General features: G+C 36.8%; 1 protein-coding gene across 2 annotated transcripts in view; it reads right to left on the bottom strand.

The window, feature by feature from the left end:
* Positions 1-245: 245 nt before the first annotated feature.
* Positions 246-16,411, bottom strand: part of PIP4K2A (phosphatidylinositol-5-phosphate 4-kinase type 2 alpha) — a 106,326-nt gene continuing 90,160 nt past the window's right edge. For both annotated transcript variants that reach the window (XM_082296516.1, XM_082296517.1), the window contains 4 exons: positions 8,926-9,039; positions 5,195-5,438; positions 4,196-4,299; positions 246-2,440 (listed from right to left, as the gene is read on the bottom strand). In XM_082296516.1, the coding sequence (XP_082152642.1) occupies positions 2,360-2,440; positions 4,196-4,299; positions 5,195-5,438; positions 8,926-9,039 (543 nt within the window). In that variant the 3' untranslated portion in view covers positions 246-2,359. The remainder of the gene's footprint in view (positions 2,441-4,195; positions 4,300-5,194; positions 5,439-8,925; positions 9,040-16,411) is intronic.

Raw genomic sequence — 16,411 nt, 5'->3', positions numbered from 1 at the left:
GCATGGAAGAAGCATGTTAAAATCTAGTGAAAACCTTCAAGTTTATGTTTTGTCTTACTTTTTTTCCTTTGTTATACAGGCATTTAACATCCAAAATTCACCTGTAAGCAATCAAAACCATAGGTGAAACACAAGAACAAAGGATTTACCTAGTGAGTCATCAAAGTGCTTTATTTTATAAAGCCTTGCTCATGTTTGGAGTGTAATCTAAGCACTAACATACACAATAATGAGTCTTCCTTGCCCCGTCCAAATAAACAGTTTATCAACAAGAATGAGTGACAAAAATGCTACACAGACAAAAGGAATGCTTTGCTGTAAATGTCTAAAATGGTTTAAAAATGTACACTCATTGGCCGCAATTAAATATGTACTCCAAGTACCTTATTTTTATTCCAAGGTCTCCCTGTGGCCTCATACCTTCAGAAGCTTCAGAAAACGAAACTTGGGTGAGAACGTAGACAACCAGGGTGTTTAGGGAGAGGACAAAAAAAAAAAAAAAATCAAGCCGCAGTACCAACTTATTTAAATACATACAATACAAAAGTATACACATACATTACAGTGCTGCAGACATCACTAAGTCAAACATAACAAAAAATCCTGTGGGAAAGGTCAGGGAAAGGAAAAAAAATTAGTACACAGCAACAGGAATAGTATTGCCTTTGGCCGCTGAAGAGAGTGTAATTAAGGGGTTGCTATTGTATGGGCTCGTCTGAAGTGAACCACAACACAGGTTATGCACAGTTGCAGCTGAGCAGCACTGACATTAGTTATGGAGAAGGCATGCTGGCACTCCTGATCCCAGTTAGAAATGATGAGAGGGAGGTTTGACTTCTCTTACGTTGCCTACAAAATCTAACAATTTCAATAAAGAAATTTTAAAGGCACAGCTTTAGCACAGTGTATAAGTAGATAAACTTTTAAGCATATGTAAATTTGTCTCTTTCAAGCATGGAGTCTTTCAGGGAAAATACAAGAGGAGAAGGAATACAATGTTTAAAAATTTTAAACAAGTTAAACATGATCAGCACAGTTTCAGGCAATGTACTATACAATCAAAATTGAGTAAATGGTAGGACAGGTCATTTTGATGCTGAAAGACAACCTTGGGAAAAATCCCTCTGAAATACCCTTTCGCATTTTATCATGAAAGAGTCTATGATGGAGGTGAGCGAGACATTCACTTTAGTACACTACTGCACATTACCTCTTGGAAGATGACAAACATTACTTCATTTGTACTGCAAAATAACTTTACATGTAAACTCAAAAGTCATATATTGTACACGGCTCTGAAATTCAGAAATATCCCTGCTTTCCTAATAATGTAAACAGTAAAATTCGGGGTTCATTTTTCAAGGGATAATCTATAATAAAATACCGCTGTTTCAACAGTACAACATAAGCATTTAAACTTCAAATTCCCAGTAAATTACAAGGGAATGGAATTTCTATCAGTGTGCACATCTTTCAGGATGGGTAGCAGATGGAGCTACTATTGCCCAAAACTATGCGCTTCTTCAGATAAGCTTTTTTTACACTTGCAACCTTATTAGCTCCTATATTGCAAGAATATAAAACAAATGAAAACTTCAGGTAACAAAGTGAAATAAGCAAAGTTTTCCCTTAATATAAGTTTACCATAGCAAAAATGTACACATAGCATGAATTACGTTAGCTCTTTGTAAGGTAAGAGATGCCAGCTCTCAGACGTCTGAGAGGCTGAACTTCCTGATGCAATGTGCTGAAAAAGAAGACAAAAACGGGAGAGGGAGGAAAGAAAAGGAAAAAACCCAACTGCTAAACCAAATGGGAAAAGCCTCTGGCACCAGATACTTTTTTTAAGGAGTGCCAGTGTGCCGGGTGTAACATTTGCAGTAAGGTCTTCATTATTATCGTCATCATCATCATCATGAAGAATACTGTCATGTATCTTTTTTCAAAAAATAAACTGATCCACAGTTTACAATTTGATATCAATATTGTAGATTTAACATGCATTTACTCTTCCCCACCCCCACCCCACGCCTCTTTACTCATTTATTCCACTTCAGCTGGTAGCATCAGAGTATTACTGTCACAGTGCACTCTGAGTAAGCTGTTCTATTTATTTAAATTATTTAAAATTTTTTTTTGCACACACAAAAGAGTCAGAAATAGCTAGAACTATGCTGGGAATATCAGGCAGCTGTTAAAGCGAGTACTCCACCCCACTTCAGTCATCTTTGCCAGCAGATGTAAACAAAGGGGTTTCTTTCTGTAAGATGAGCGCTTCTCTGAGTTCCATTTTTTCCCTACACTTGTAGCCACTGCTGCTGTCCCCAGGTCTCGTGTCTGTCCTATGTAACATGATAGGTTACGTCAAGATGTTGGCAATAAAGTCCAAGAAGCGCTTTGAATACTGTTCAGGATTAACAGTTGAAATTTCTGCACCAGCCTATACAGAGAATTGGGAGGAGAGAAGAAAGAAGGAAGAAGCAGTGTTTTATTTCATGCTTTTGTCACTGAGGATGTTACTCAATAAATTTCATATGCAGTTTCAGAAGCAAAGACTGGAAACACAGATTGTAATGGCCCTCAAGCAGAATCTTACTGGTGCCTTTTTAGGCTTCACAGGACACTGATAGCCAGTACTCACCACTGCAACAGCTATCTTCCATTTTTGAAATAATGCTCTTTTTACTTTCCATACTTCTCTTTACTTTTATTGTACTTCAGTCCTCTATATGAATTTTTACAGCACAATTAGCCATGCTACCCACTGATTCACCATCAGATTCTGGTCTCTTGAGCAGCAGTGCCTTCATACAGAGAAGACTGAATTGCCATACTTACATCTGGCATGTCAACACTTGTGTAACATGTACTGTTATCTGAATGCTAAATAGCCTCGTTTGAAATACATGGTAACACTAACACTTTTTCAACGTTTATGCATTTAAATCTGGACTCACTGAATAAACCATACAATTGTTATTTCAATGAAGTCATGATTTCATTCATATTTTTACTCTAGTTTTTCAGAGCCTTACCCACATTTTTATTTATATTTTTCCTGTTTTACAAAAGAGGAAAGTTGCATGCATGCAATTCATGAATGAACTTCAGTGTTTTGTGGCTCAGGATGGAGACAGTGAAATGAACAAAATGGATATCTGAAAGTAATGTTCTGTAATAAGTTCTAATCACAATCAGTTTCAATAATTATAGCTGTTGCTCACAACGTATTTCTATCCATTATTTAAGCCAGAAGTGTGAGTTTTTAAAGTCTGCTACTTTCAAAGTTCAATAATAATTGCCAGATAATGGCTGCATATGGTCTGCATCAACTTTCAGCTGCCCAGAGAGAGTAATGAAAGCATTGCTTTAGAGAGACAAAAAAATACCTCCTACAGGCCTTTGCAGGTCACATCATTCTCTACTGTAATTAAAAAGCCCTGAGCCCTTTGCGTAAAACTTCCCACAATGCCCTGACTCTTTAGATACTTAGACACAGGAGGGATTTTAGCCTCATGAATGAATATGCTCTCTTTAAAAAGTTTATGAAATTTGAACCTTAAATCACCACAGGAATGATAATGGTAGATATAAATCATAAATCTGGAAGACCGGGCTGTTTCACCACGGTTCTTTGCTGTCTGCTGCTAAGCAGCAATTTCAGTCAAAATTAAATAATGGCCGTCAAACAGAAGCCTTCACTGAACAGCCTCTGAATATTTAATATGTACATTTTATTTTTATGCCTAATTTTGCAAATTGTACTTTTTTTTTCTGAAGAAGTCTTCTAGAGTGAGCCACATTATATGTTGAAGAGCTAACTTTCAGCAGGCTGTACCAAATAACGAAACCATCATTAGGACCTGCATCTGAAATTAGATTCATGACAGCTTTCATAGAGCAGTGAACAGCTCTGTTTGCAAGAATAAGGTGCATGTCACAAATTTAGGACAAAATCTTAAAAAGCATCTCACTAGAGCTCTTTGTGGGTGAGAAAGCTGTGCATACAGCTGAAAACGGAGTTCCACTCTCAGCATGTCATGTGTAGCAGTTACTCTGTACATTTTTATTGCACATTAAACTTGAAAAGAATTCTGATCTACTTCCCCTTTCCCTAGATTTACTGAACTGTCCCGTAAGCAAAAATGCATGAATATAAATGGAGTAAGAGGAAGAAACCAACCCAGATACTTACCCCATGCTTTACTGTCTTTGCAGCATGGGCAGCTTTCTTTTTTGCATCATAATGAGTAAGAATGTCAATAATGGCCATAAAGTACACTTCCTTCCTGGGTGCATCTGCAAAGGCAAACACAGGGCAGTAAGAATGACTTCTGAAAACAACAAGTCCTCCTCCTAACAAAGGAGACTTGGCAAGACACAATCAGCAGCTAAGACAGGTCAATGTCACTCATAATGAAGATCGGTAAAAACTACAGGCTCAAGCTCTCCTTAATTGAGAGTTTAACTGCACTCATATATAATGCAAAACCCCCTAAATGAGTGTAAAAGAAAAAAATAGCATACAGAAATAGGAATTATTGCTCAGTTAAAGTAATGTGGATTACATCTTTCTTTGTGGAAAAATTACGAAGTGTTATATGAAAGGTAATGCTTCTGTGTCAACAAAAAGATCATATTCTCTTTATGAATAAAACCATGTATTTATCTGTGTCAATGCTTATGAAAAAAAAAACCACGTAACTCTCCTGTCTTGAACAGCCACAGGTAACTAGTTATACTTAGTTTTACACACTAATATCAAACTCAGTTTCAGGCTTCTTACACACTCCTTATGGTGACTTTCTTAGCTGGAGCATAGAAATTGGGTATGAGTGCACAAATTTTCAAAAAGCAACCAAAAAAGTGAAATATAATCTGGAATGCTTCTTTTCTCATTCATTTTAGACTGTGTTTAACAGTGTTACCTGCCAGAAAAGACCAATTCTAGATACTAGACTTCCTGAAGGGGATTAAAACCCCATGAATTAACTGCTGAAAACTGGTGAACCTGAACAGCTAAGCATTACAGAAATCTTCTCCTTTCTGCTGCACCAAAGAGCAAGTTTCCTTTTCCACAGAGTAAACTTCTATTTTCCAGTTTACATTTGCCTTTATATGGGTGCGAGGGCTTTAGGATTCTGATGCAAGAATCAAACCACCTTAACATAAAAATATTTCTTTTACTGCTTACTTTCATGGGATTTTATTCCATAAACATCAATAGCTGGATCAAATTCCCCTGGAGCCAAAGGCAGTGAGCTGTTCAGTGTATTTCCTGGACTGTCTGGAGGGGTTCCAATGGGGTGGGTCCCATCACTTTCACCTTCCTCTTCTCCATCATTCTCTTCACACTCTATTTCTTCCTGTTCAGCTCTTTCAACATCATGAATTCCAACCAGCAAGCTGTAGTCCATGAGTTTTAACTGAGCAAGGAACTAGAAAGTGATAATAAGCAATCTATCAATATTGCTGAAAAGCATAACCTCCACTTACAAACAGAAGTTACACAAAGGTGTCACCAGTTGAGGAAAACTTCTAAGGCACTTCTGACAGAGAGCAAAAGGGAAGATTAAGTGATAAAGCTGGCAAAGAGATACTTGATTTTATTAAAATGTAGTAACAGCACACAAATGACTTTAAACTTATACTGTAGCCCACTCCTCCAAAATCCTCAGGAAAAAAAAATTGTGTGTAGTGAAGAGCAGTGTGCTTGCAAACCAACGACGGTTACTCCTGTCTTGTGTTTCAGTTAAATTAGAGTCACAAAATACCATGAGTTGGAAGCGACCCCCAAGGATCATCGAGTCCAACCCTTGGCCCTGCTGCACAGAAACATCCCCAAGAGTCACACCATGTGCTTAAGAATATTGTCCAAATGCTTCTTGAACTCTGTCAGGTTTGGTGCCGTGACTACTCCTCATATGGCTTCCCCTCAAGGCCCTGCACCATCCTCTCAGCCCTCCTCTGGACAGCTTTATATCTTTGTTATGTTGTGGTGCCCAAGACCACACACAGCACTTGAGGTGGGGACTGCTCTGCCACTGCTCAGTGCCCAGACCAGCTTCTGTGCTATCAGGTGCACAGTGTGCTATGATTTGGTGCTGAACCCATCCTCTCAATCCCTTATAAGTCTTATTAAAGAATAATGAAAAAGTGTTCAATTATTCTTGCAGCAGAAAGCTGAGAAGTTTTACACCCTGAAGACATGAGATGATGTTGTATTCTCTTCACAGTGACAGGCTCATGATTTACATCACTTAAGCAAAACATGTAGTTGAATGAAAGGGTGGTTTTGAATAAAGAATAAGGATCGGAGATTTTAGAAAATTAAAAGATGAATACACTTGTGTACAAAATTATTTTAGTTGAGGAGAACAGAATAAGGCAGAAAGAGGAGGATGGAAATAAGGAAGGTATAAAAGCAGAAAAATGGGATAAACAGCTCAAGGGTGTGAGGGATAGGCAGGAGAGAGCTGTGCTGCAGCTTAAAAGCAGTACTGTGATTTCAGACTTGTGAAGTCCATGCTTATGGTACGCAGAGAAAGTGGCTGAAAATAAAAATTGCTTCAGTTTTTATAAACTCTAAATGGTTATAAAAAGGAAGTTACAGCAGACCAGGGAAGAAGGCATTTAAGCTAGACTTTGGCACAGAGATAGTGATGGTGATGAAAAAGGTGAGTATAAAATACTAGGTAATGAGAAACTCCAGTTTGTCAAAATCTGATTTTGAGAAAAGAGGTGAGCTGGAGATAGCTGTAAATTCAAGTGCTAGAAGAAATATTGTGAGATTGAGAAGAGGTTTTAAGAAGAAGAAACTGTTTTTTAATGATTTCAATATAATACAACAATAGACTCTTCACAAGACTAGAAAGGATCTAAATTTGAAGAGATGATGCACAACAATATACAAGACAAACAGATGAGACTAGCCAAAGGTGATGGGGTGAAAGAACTCCAGGCATATTGTTCACTACTTGCTAAATACAGGGGAAAAAAATCTACCAATAATAATACAGAACAGCATGAAAGAGAGTGGGCTCTTGGGAAAAAATGGCGAGCTACAGATTAGAAGAGAATGGCTCTTGGAAAAAAGTGTGCTGCTGCTAACAAAAAGACTTAAGGAGATCAGCACAAGGAAAAAAAAATCTGATTTTAGATGGAAAAAATATGTAGTCCATGGACACCTGCAATGGAGTGAGGAGGTGGGAAAATAGACAAGGGGACACCAAAACAGCAGTAATAATTTGTGTTTGCACACAGAAAGGGGACATATGACTTGATTAGGAGAGAAATATAGAAACAAAACTTACTGAAAAACAAAAACAGATATAAAGCCATATAACTCAGAATGGTACTCCATAATACGTTTAACTATAAATACTGATAGGATAATCATATACTAAGTGTTGCTGCATTTCTTTTCATTGTAGTGAAATGTGAGCATTTATACATTGGTTACAAAGTGTGTCTATCAATTATCTAATAAGGGCAAAAGAACCAGCAGAAGAAAAGCAAGGTTAAAGAACAGCTTGCCATTGTCAAAATCAGGAGCCAGATCACTTCACACCAGTGGTTTACATGGGTATTAAACAATTCTCTGTGTAAACTTCAAACCCATAAAAACAGCCTCTCAAGACATAATCTGGAATCTACCATTATATTCCCAGTCTGGTAAATGATATAGATCATACACTATCCACTTTTTGGGGTAAGAAAGTATCTTCCACATTCCTTCCACACACTTAAGATATTATCTGCAACATACTTACTGTAAAAGCAGTAGTCAGCAACAGCAGTACATGTTAAAAGAGCACAAAATTTTAACCCAAATAAACTTATCTCTAGAGCTGTGATACCAGTAGAGCACAGTATTTTAAATATAAAATAAACACACACTGATATTTCACAAAACATTTACGTTTTCATCATCCTCACCACCATAAATTTCCCATTGTTACTATGATGGGAAATTAGATTTCCTCAGAAGCAAATTACTGGGTAAATTCTAAAGTAACAGTATTTTGTTTTGTGCAACTAATGAGACACAGATCTGAAGAATTCAAAAAGTCAATTCACAGAGCTCTTTTGATATAAATAGCTGAAAGTCTTATTAAGTCACAGACACATTTTCCTACCAAGTCTCTTCCAAGTCTCTGCCTTTTTACTTGAAAACAGATTTTAGGCTTTGAGTATAAAGCTGCAAAATATTCTGTTTAGGAAAAATATTTTCGATTATGCAAACTAAAGGCAAGTTGTGTGAACGAGTTAGTCTGATATTTATTTTATTAGCTGAATAAAATCAGTAAAAATAATACATTAAATTCATACATTAACACTTTTCTTTCAAGTATTTACAATATTCAGCAAATTACAAATTTATATGAAAGACTACATTTAGATAATGAGAATCCAATTGCTGTATTCAGATTACTGAAGCACTCTACTGTTGTGATACTAAGAATGATTTAAAACTGGATTACTAATATGAAACAAAAAGGACATGCACAGCTGTGAGTGGGGGAGAAGCCCCTCCTCTCTTATGGACTACAGTCTGTATTTGGCCTTAGCCCTGGTGGACCTCCACCTGTAACATACAACCCACAATACTCACCTCTCTCTCAGGGGCATTTGGAAGCACTAGGCTTGTAAAGCATTTAAGTACTAAGCAGTGCCATCATTTTAACATCACATCATCAAGGCAGGAACAATGTATGGCAACCAGCTATGGCAGCAAGCCATTTATCACATCAGCAAAGCAGTGATCAACTCCTGAAAGTTTAAATTGTGTTTCATTTAAAATAGTCAGTGCTTACAGTCTTATAAACAAGAATTTTCATTAATGAATCACAGGTATGATTTCCTGGGATATCCATAATTTGCCACACATTTTAATCACATGCAACTGAACAGGCACATTCTTACCTCAACATCCTTTTTGAGTTTCTCAAGGAACATCTTTTTGTTACTCTCATCAATATGAATCTTTTGGCCATCATTAATAAAATCATTGTCTTTGAACGTCGGCAGATCTTTGGCCTGAAACAAATAAAAATTCCTGTAAGAGCAGGATTGCAAAGAGGAGTGTGGTGAAGCCGCTGCCCCGGCGCAGCCCCAGCTGGCAGCAGGGCCTCCAGAGATCCCTGGTACCTGAGAGGGCACCCCCAAGCTGCCTCTCCTTCACGGCATGAAGCTCTCCATAACTGCACCCACGAAGCTCTTTCCTTAGTTTATCCCTCCTGGAAACAGCCTAGAAGATATCTATTTACTGGGCAGCAAATGCAGCTACGACAAAATCTCCAACTCAGTACTGGATTTGCATTGAACACCGATTTGCAACAAGTTTCTTCCAAGATGTCATTTGTCAAAGTGACTGGCAATAAATGAAGTCAAAACACAATCTATACCTCATAAAGAGCCTACATCAGATCTTATAGATTGGATTGCATTTTGCACAACTACTGTGAATGTTTACAAGTGATTAATACCAAATAATTATTGAAAAGCATCAAATGAACATGAATTATGAAATTCTGCCTAAAAGTAGCAAATGCCAGAGAAGACCACTGCCTCTTCAATATGTAATTAAATATTCTTGATGTTGGAGCAACTTGATCATCTTCAATTCCCCCATGAAGTGATTTGTAACAGCGCTAAGGAAAGTCAGAGTAACCACTGGATTCAGTACTAACACAGCTCCGATGGGCTCAGTTTTTAAAGGGTAGTGACTGGAAGTTTACTCAAAAAACCACAGCAAACCAACAAACAAAAGAGCAGCTCCTTCAAGGCATTTGGTTGAGCAAACTAGTGGCAACAGTAACTCCTGCAATCAGAGCTTTTAAAAAATTGGCCCATTAAGAGCAATGAACAGCCTTTCTCCCCACCCCAGCTTCAATCAATAGTATGGAAGAACAGGTTTTCTTTACAAAGAAAACGTTAAGGAACAACCAGTGCTGCAATTCCTATGAACTGTCAGTGGCCATGAATTAGTGAGTATCCCGAGTAAGTAATTTCCCCTTAATCTGAAAGTCCTTCTGCTAGGAATTAAAGGCAGCTAACATCAGTTTACGGAAATGTCCTCCAGAAGTTCAACTAGTCAGACATTGCTTATAATCTTACTAGAGATGGTATTTTTCATAAAGTTTATTTTCTTCCTATGACATAGTAAGGAAAAGAATCTGAGAGGTTCTTTCCTCTGCTCCAATATATATTGGAAAGTACAGTATTAAAATGCGAGCACCACAGCAGACTCTGAAAGGCCCTTATAGATCTTCACAGTGGCCAAACTTTCTTTTTGCTGTTGGGCTGTGTGCACTGAGGTGGCCAAAATACTCAGTTCCCTGTCTGAATTCATTTTTTGGACCTGGAATTTGTGAATTGCTTAAGATCCCACAATGCTACTCTTGTTTCGAAAAGTGATCCTTTTTTTCCAATAACTGTTCAAAACCACTTAAGAAATTAGTAACATTGTAATAGTTATGAATCATTTATTAAATCAATGGCATCCTGATACCTAAGAAGTTTGGAAAAAAATAAGGTCCTAGTCCGGCTGCTCTGAGTTATTATTGTCTTCCATCTAGAACATTCTGATACATTAAAATACCCTCTAATAGAGATCCTCTATTTATATTTGAGACAAAAGGAAAACAAACACCCAAGCAGCTGAGATGGAGCTATAACCATTCATTCATCCCAGACTCCACCTCCATGGAGGAGTCGTTCAGCAGTGCTCTCCTGCTTTACTCAAAAACAATGCTGGACACTTTTAGAAGCTCACAATGAATTGTTTACCACAATATGACTGCACAGCATGCATTGATTTTCTTTCTGGCCTACTCAGTAAGAGGTTTAGGACACAAACAAGCAGGGGTAACATCAGATATGCATTCCAGGCTAACAGCTGTAGAGATTATCATACTCTAACTAGCATACTGTCCCACGGACAGGGATAATTCTGCAGAGGCAGGACTGTGGATCCCGGGATGTTGCCAACACCGGAGGATGGAATCCAGTGCGTGGGATGCTTAAGAATGGAGAGGAGATTTGGATGAAATAATTTAAGATGAAGCAATAATGAAAAGAATGCAGGAAACCAAGCTTCCTTCATTTTTAGCCCAAAATCACTAAACCCCCCCCCCCCAGCTTATTTTTCCACCGAGTATATCCAAGTTATTGATTAAATTAGGCAGAGGTTAAAGTGAAACAAACCCATTAACACAGAAAAAGAACCCTACTAGTGTCGTTTAAAGCTGGGGGGTGAGCACAGAGGAAGGATGTGCTTGTGGTTAAGGTGCTGAGACGTTTTTTTGCCTCTAGGCTCTGCCGCAGGCTTCCCGCAGAGCACAGTACCAGTCACCGGCGGGGGGTGTGAGGGGAAGCTGCCTCGCCACTGAGAACAGCCCTACAGTAGTAAAAATAAATTTAAATTACAAGCAGTGTCTTTTTTGGAAGATGCTAGGGATGGTAAGCCAGTTGTGCAGGTGCCATACTTCACTTTAACCTTGTCTCTGATCTATTTTTAATAAAAGTGAGCTTGCAAAGCTGACAGTGCTGCAGTTCTTGCCTGCCATCACAAGACCCAAGGGGTACTCCCAAGGACGGTCAGGGCAGTGAGTCAGCACTCCCAAAAAGCCAGACTCTCCACTGCCTTTGTATGCAGGTTCCCCCAGTCCATGGTAATACCTCTGAAGATATTTATCTGAGGTAATTTTTATTCACCCAAATATCCAGAGTTGTAAAGACTTGGCAAGTGTAGAACCACATAAGCTAAAAGCCAGTTCTGAAGCATGTGAAGAAAAAAGATGAAGTAATGGGTCTCATCTAAGAAACTGAAGCTAAAAAGCTCTGTGCCAGTGTGTGGTTGCCCTCACCACATTATTTGCATGATGCCTCCCAGCCTGTTCTCTTCCCTCTTTCCAGGTGTTATTAGACAAAACTTTTTATTTTTTTTTTTTTTTTGGTGTGCTAGGCAATATTATTCTCCCTATTCCTTTAAAGCTGAATAGTCCTAGGATACTGTTGTAGTCCCATATATTACTAATGACAGCCAGCAGTAGTAGTGATTCTAGTAGTACTTCAACTGAAATTTGTCTTAAAATTGATTTGTGAATTTAAGAATTGAAACCTACGAAATACTCAACTAGGAGGCGCTCTTGTAGTTATGCAAAATTAATAATACATTTATTAATTAAAAATCCTACTATTATTATTTTTATTATTAAAAATCCTACTATGTTCATTTTCTTACACACTGAAATAAACACAAATAGAATCACCTTGTGGAAGTTTAAAACATTCTCTGAATGAAAAAAAAATTGAGACTTTGCTTTAATGAAATAATTGATATGGTTAATTTTTTATGATGTCTCAAATATTTCCAATGAAGCAAAATCCTTGTTGGAAAAAGATTCTCCTAGAATGTAATTCATTATAATGAACATATTACTGTCATTAAAGAACTAAATATTTTAAGAGCTGCACAGGAGATGAGCATCTAACTACTTCCACTAAATTAATAATAGCTTTTCTTTCTGAACCACCTCCACTGTTTTTAATCCCCTACTTAAAGATACAAGAAAGGCATAACAGATTTTATAAATATTAAATATTTATTTATTAAAAAAGCATGTTATTGGCACACTTCAGGTTTGCATTCCAAATTTTACCATGGTCACAGAGAATTCTAATGGCAGGAAGATTTCACTGCCTTTGAGAGGCTGAAAATCAATAAAGATTTCTTAGTAACTAAGATGACAGAATGTGTAAAGCCTTATTCAAAATAAAAGTATAGGTTAAGAGCTGATACTGTTTTGAGTTAAAAAAATCTTGGAATGTAGGAACCAGCTGAAGCTTTACTTCTAGATGAACATGGAAATAGTTTTTGCATATTTCTTAGCACGTCTCAGTTCAGCATCCTATCCTAATGAGTTGAAATTAGTATTATCAATTCTGTTTCCCTAAAAGGATTTTGTGTGCATCCTGGCATCAGAAATAATGGTCTTAGCTAACATTAATGCTGACACATTTTGGAAGCAGCTTGCTAAAATAGCTGTAGGTCAGGTAGGTTTCCAAGTAAGTGATTGAAAAAGGAAAAAGACTAATTGTCCTAACAACCCAGAAGCAATTTCTCATCTAACAAAGGCAAAGTTTAGGTTTTAGGAGAAACATTGCACAGCAGCCTTATTTTTTCTTTGGAACTAGTCACAAGTCACATTATTTGCACAGCTAACCATGGAAAAATTTGGCTTACAATTTATAACTTTTGAAAACTATGCAAAACATCTGCCAAAAGTGAAGGTCCACACTCTGGACTTCTTTAACAGCAAATGGCCCACATACACTTTAATTTTTTAAAGTACTGGGCTCATCAGCATATATGGAAGGCAGTATTTGGAAAAAAATAAGGCTACAATGCTAAATATAGTTTGCAATAATTTGGAGCAGGTGATTTTGAATTGAATCAAAAGTTTGGAATCATTAGATACACAAGATGGAAGAATAACTTCCTTTGGAAGGCTGAATTACGCAGCTTCTTGCCTCCAATAGTTCTATGAGCTGGGTTCAATTTGTTGTACAAATTGCCTTGCCCTAGACAGCGGTTTCTATACAAACAAGGGTCTGCAGCTCCACTTGACATCACAGTATAAAAGGCAATGGAAATAGAGCTGTAACTCCAAAACAGGGCTTGAGGGGAAACACTGGAATGACTTTAACCAGTACAACAAGTATTTTTGTAGGAGAAAAAAAATTGTCAGGATGCTGTAGAATTAGCTAGGTATTCAAGCCTGCACCAAAATAGAAACTGTCTTTTTCAATGCTCAAGGAAATGCATCCAGAATTACCCCTAGCATTAATGTCTTCCTGCTGCAAAATGAACTTGCAACATATAAAATGCAACACAGAATTCCAGTTATTTAAAAAAATCTTTTAACACATGGAAAAGAGACTTCTAAACAAAAATGAAACAAAACACCCCTCACCCCCCAAAACCAAACAGATGCAAACTAGTGATTTGTTTTGAAAAACTGTAATGGGGCTGGGTGTCATGAGAAGGCTAAATGCTGAAACCAAGACCCTGAATGTCTATTCCTGTCTTTGCAGTGTGATGTTTTGAAAGTTATAATCTCTGTACATTGCAACCTCGAGATTTATTTCACAGATAAATCTAAGACACTTCACAAGTCTGTTGTGTGAGATCAGCACATGAAGCTGACTGAAAACACTAATAGGATAAGTAAAAAAATGCTGTTCTGAAATTAGCAATTCTAAACCAGCAGGAAAATATAGCTCAGATTTTGGAATGATCTACCTTGAATTAAGTGTTATGTAGTAACACCAAAAGTAAAAAAAAACTGAGTCAAGACTGAGTGATCCTGTTGCTATGCTCTGCTACTAAAGCCCTTCTTCCTTGGGTTATATTTTCCCCTCAGAAATCAGTTAATCACTATATGTTGTAATATATAAAGTAAAACACAAAGCTAATGTCTAGTGACAACTTCCAATCTAATTATCACAGCTAAGTATTCTGCACACAATTTAATTAAGATGTAACATAGCTGTCAACTATGGCAATCTTATTCCAAAAAGAAACTCAAATAGAAAATCCTTTGTTCAATTGTATTTACTACAGTTTTTCTGCATTTATGGTGATTTATGAAACAACACATACTAAAGAGGTGGCAATGCAACCAGTTTCAGATAGTTTAAAAACATGTAATAATCTCTGAAATTGCTTGAGTAAGATGAAATGTGGTGGGTATCAGTTCAGTTAGGTTTTATTTTTCTTCTTCAAATTTCTTTCTGAGCTGCTCACTCACAAGCAACAGCTTAGATTCTATCAGTACAAGTAGAGTCAGCTGTTACTACTAATTTGATATTCTGCTGCAAGTACAGCATAATTGTGAGCAGCCAGACCACCAGGGGAGTTCTGCATTATCCTCGTTTCACTTAAGAGGGCAAAACTGTCCAAAGAATGAATAGAAAATGCCCACTATAATAAAAATTTTTAAAAAGTAGTAAAGCCTGAAAAATAAAAAGTAGCAGCTGTTAGAATTTGACAACTGTTGAAACATACTGTTCTTTCAAAATCCAAGGCATCTGTAAGTGCATGTTACGATACATGCTGCCAAGCAAGTAATGACTTTATTATTGAAAGTATCATTTGTAACACAAATAAAAGGAATTGTGTGTTAAGGTGAGATTTGAAGGAATGGTGCTTGTTTCTGCACTGATTATCATGAAATATTGAAATGACAGTTTTCAGAGCTACTCATCAGTATGTTAGGATACTAAACAGCTGAAGACAGTCAAACAGGAGGTAAACTGCAAACAGCATGGAAAAGGACCATTCTCAATCAGACTTTTCATCCTAAAAACTGATCTTAAAAAATGTTTGAATACTAACACCTATTTTACACTACCAAACAAAAGTAGAATCGTATTTTTTTCTCCATTTTCTTATCCATTAAATATTTTTGCATATTTGTCTCTTGTTTATTAATTAAATAAAACTTTTAGTTTGATAGGAAGAAGACTTGAGAACATAAATTTCACCAAATTTGCCTTTACAAAGTAATTTATCTAAGATTTACAGTCTGCATTAGAATGTGACTGAAAGACTAGATCTTCTGTTTTCTGACTTCTGCAGTTTTAAGAGAAGTAAACATATTATTCTTGATATTCTGAAAACCATTTGATTACTTGAATGTTGTCATTTGAAACTCAGTATTAATTACTTAAAAGCCCATTTAAAAACTAGCCATTGCCAGACATTTTAGCCATACATTTAGCACCAAAAGCTTCCTTTCTTTTATTACTCTCTGATGTGAATAACCATACCTTTACCATCATTAATTGAAATTCTATTAATATTAATGTAATTTCAAGATAATAAATTGATGATTTAGCTTGCATCTGGCTAAAAATTAGTTAATAATTTACTACACTAGCCAAGGTTTTCAGATTGTCTGGTTTTGTTTAATCGCTCAGGACAATTTCTTCTATGAGAGGAGATGCCAAAATCTCTTCAGAGAATTTGCTAAAATGCCTCCCCACCCCCTCCCGCCCCCTTTTCAAGTCAGATTTTTCCAGTTGTTTTCAAATCTTAAGATTGATTTGAGATTCTCATAGATAACATCAAAAGGTTTGAAATACTGACATCTACTTAAGAGAAAATGGAAGTAAAAAAACATGCTACAGGGCTCCACTTGCCACTCAGGAATAATGGACTATTTACATATTCAGGTCGAGAGTTCTCAAGGTCCTGAAACCAGTGGCACATGTGCAGAGACACATCTCATGACAGCAGCTCTTTAGCACTGCTCAGTTTCAGAACTAAACTTTTGTTGTCTGTTCATATAAATATACAACACCCTTTTTATTTAAGCCTAAAAACTGTGTGTTAGAAACATTT

This window comes from Coloeus monedula, assembly GCF_965178545.1.
Source record: "Coloeus monedula genome assembly, chromosome: 1".
NCBI classification, from domain to species: Eukaryota; Metazoa; Chordata; class Aves; order Passeriformes; family Corvidae; genus Coloeus; species Coloeus monedula.
Note: the sequence above shows the minus strand (reverse complement) of the source record. Positions and strands in the feature narration are given on the sequence as shown.